General features: G+C 45.2%; 1 protein-coding gene across 1 annotated transcript in view; it reads right to left on the bottom strand.

Moving 5' to 3' along the window:
• LOC101649356 (adhesion G protein-coupled receptor E3) overlaps window positions 1-1,419 on the bottom strand; it is a 46,103-nt gene that overhangs the window by 13,096 nt on the left and 31,588 nt on the right. The window contains 1 exon segment of the mRNA XM_045289696.1: window positions 699-876. Coding sequence (XP_045145631.1) covers window positions 699-876 — 178 coding nt within the window.

Here is a 1,419-nt window from a genome sequence, read left to right as displayed (position 1 = left end):
CCGCTAAGGAGATAGATAACTTGCTGGAGGCTGGATGCTCGCTCACTCCCTGTGAGACATTACTGATGATGAGGCTGATGGAGCTACCCTGATGCAGCCAGAGCCCTGGAGCTGGAGGAGCCATGTGGAGACCCCTGCCAGCGCTGAGATGCTTACACTGCCACTGGATCCACAAGACCTTCCACCCACTGGACTGTGATCTTCCTGTATTCAGTGTCATTGCATGTGTTTTGTGAGTCTGAAGAGGACTTTATAGTTTGGTATTGGACATTTGGGCTAATTTCAGACTTATGGACTTGATCTAGACTGGACTGGGATCGTTTTCTCAATATTCAACTGCTCTTGTATATAAAGCTCTTTCTTATACACATATACATGTTTATGAATTTGTTTCTCTAGTCAACCCAGATTAACACAGCGACCGTATGTAGAATGGAAGAAAGCACTGCTTCATCCAACACCATCTACACAATTGTTCTTATGTGTGAGTACTGACAAAAAAATTCAGATTTCAGCTCAAATATTTAGTTCTTAGAGAGGCCTACTCTGGTTACACGATACAAAGTTGTATGTTTCCCCCAATCACTCCCGTTGCTTTCTGTTAAAATTTGTTATTATTATCTCCTTTATAGTACTTACTGTTTTCTCACAGCTGCTCACAAAGTGTGTGGCATACGAATTAAGCATTCACACTTTACCTGGCTTGTGAAGGCGATGAGGACAGCGAAGCTGGACAGGTGGGTGGAGCTACATACAGTGTAGCTCTCATTCACGTCTTTCAGGAAACAGCCATCCGTGGCCCAGTGGCCACCTTCTTTGGAGCTTTCCCAGTAGACGCAGAAAACCTTCTTGCCATTGGGCTTCATCTGAAAATAAAACAGGCTTATCATCTTCTTCCCTAGGAGGGATGATTCTCCAAGTCTACGGCTGCCTGGCTGTCACGTTGGACACCCGTGGGTTAGGTGCCACTCGGGTGATTTTGATTTCAGGTGAGCATGTTTTGGCTCAGACGTTTGCCGCTGCAGGCGCAGCTCTGTTGGGGTCTGCATAACTGGAAATAAGGCTATGACTTTCTGGGAGCCAGAATTTTAGGTTTTATTGATCGTAGCATCTTCTCTCCCAAAGACTCTCTCAGCCAGCCCAATTTCCCTGGTCTCTGTATACCTACTATGATCCTGATACTCCCAAACACAATATTCAATGACACAGGAAAAGGTGGTATAGGGAAGAAAGGTCATGAGGAAAGAGAGTAAAATTAACCTTCCATCTAATTTCTTTGTTCCCTGGAGTTCTAGAGCATCATTCCATAGGGCCAAGACAATGATTGGATACTCTCTTGTTTGGGCCCTGATTTCCTTTGGTCACCCACTGGGCCGTTCCCAGATTACTTATCAGCCAGTCAGTCTCATGACACACATG

Source organism: Echinops telfairi, unplaced genomic scaffold, assembly GCF_000313985.2.
Source record: "Echinops telfairi isolate 266 unplaced genomic scaffold, ASM31398v2 ScPeMD7_30;HRSCAF=105, whole genome shotgun sequence".
Taxonomy (NCBI): domain Eukaryota; kingdom Metazoa; phylum Chordata; class Mammalia; order Afrosoricida; family Tenrecidae; genus Echinops; species Echinops telfairi.
Note: the sequence above shows the minus strand (reverse complement) of the source record. Positions and strands in the feature narration are given on the sequence as shown.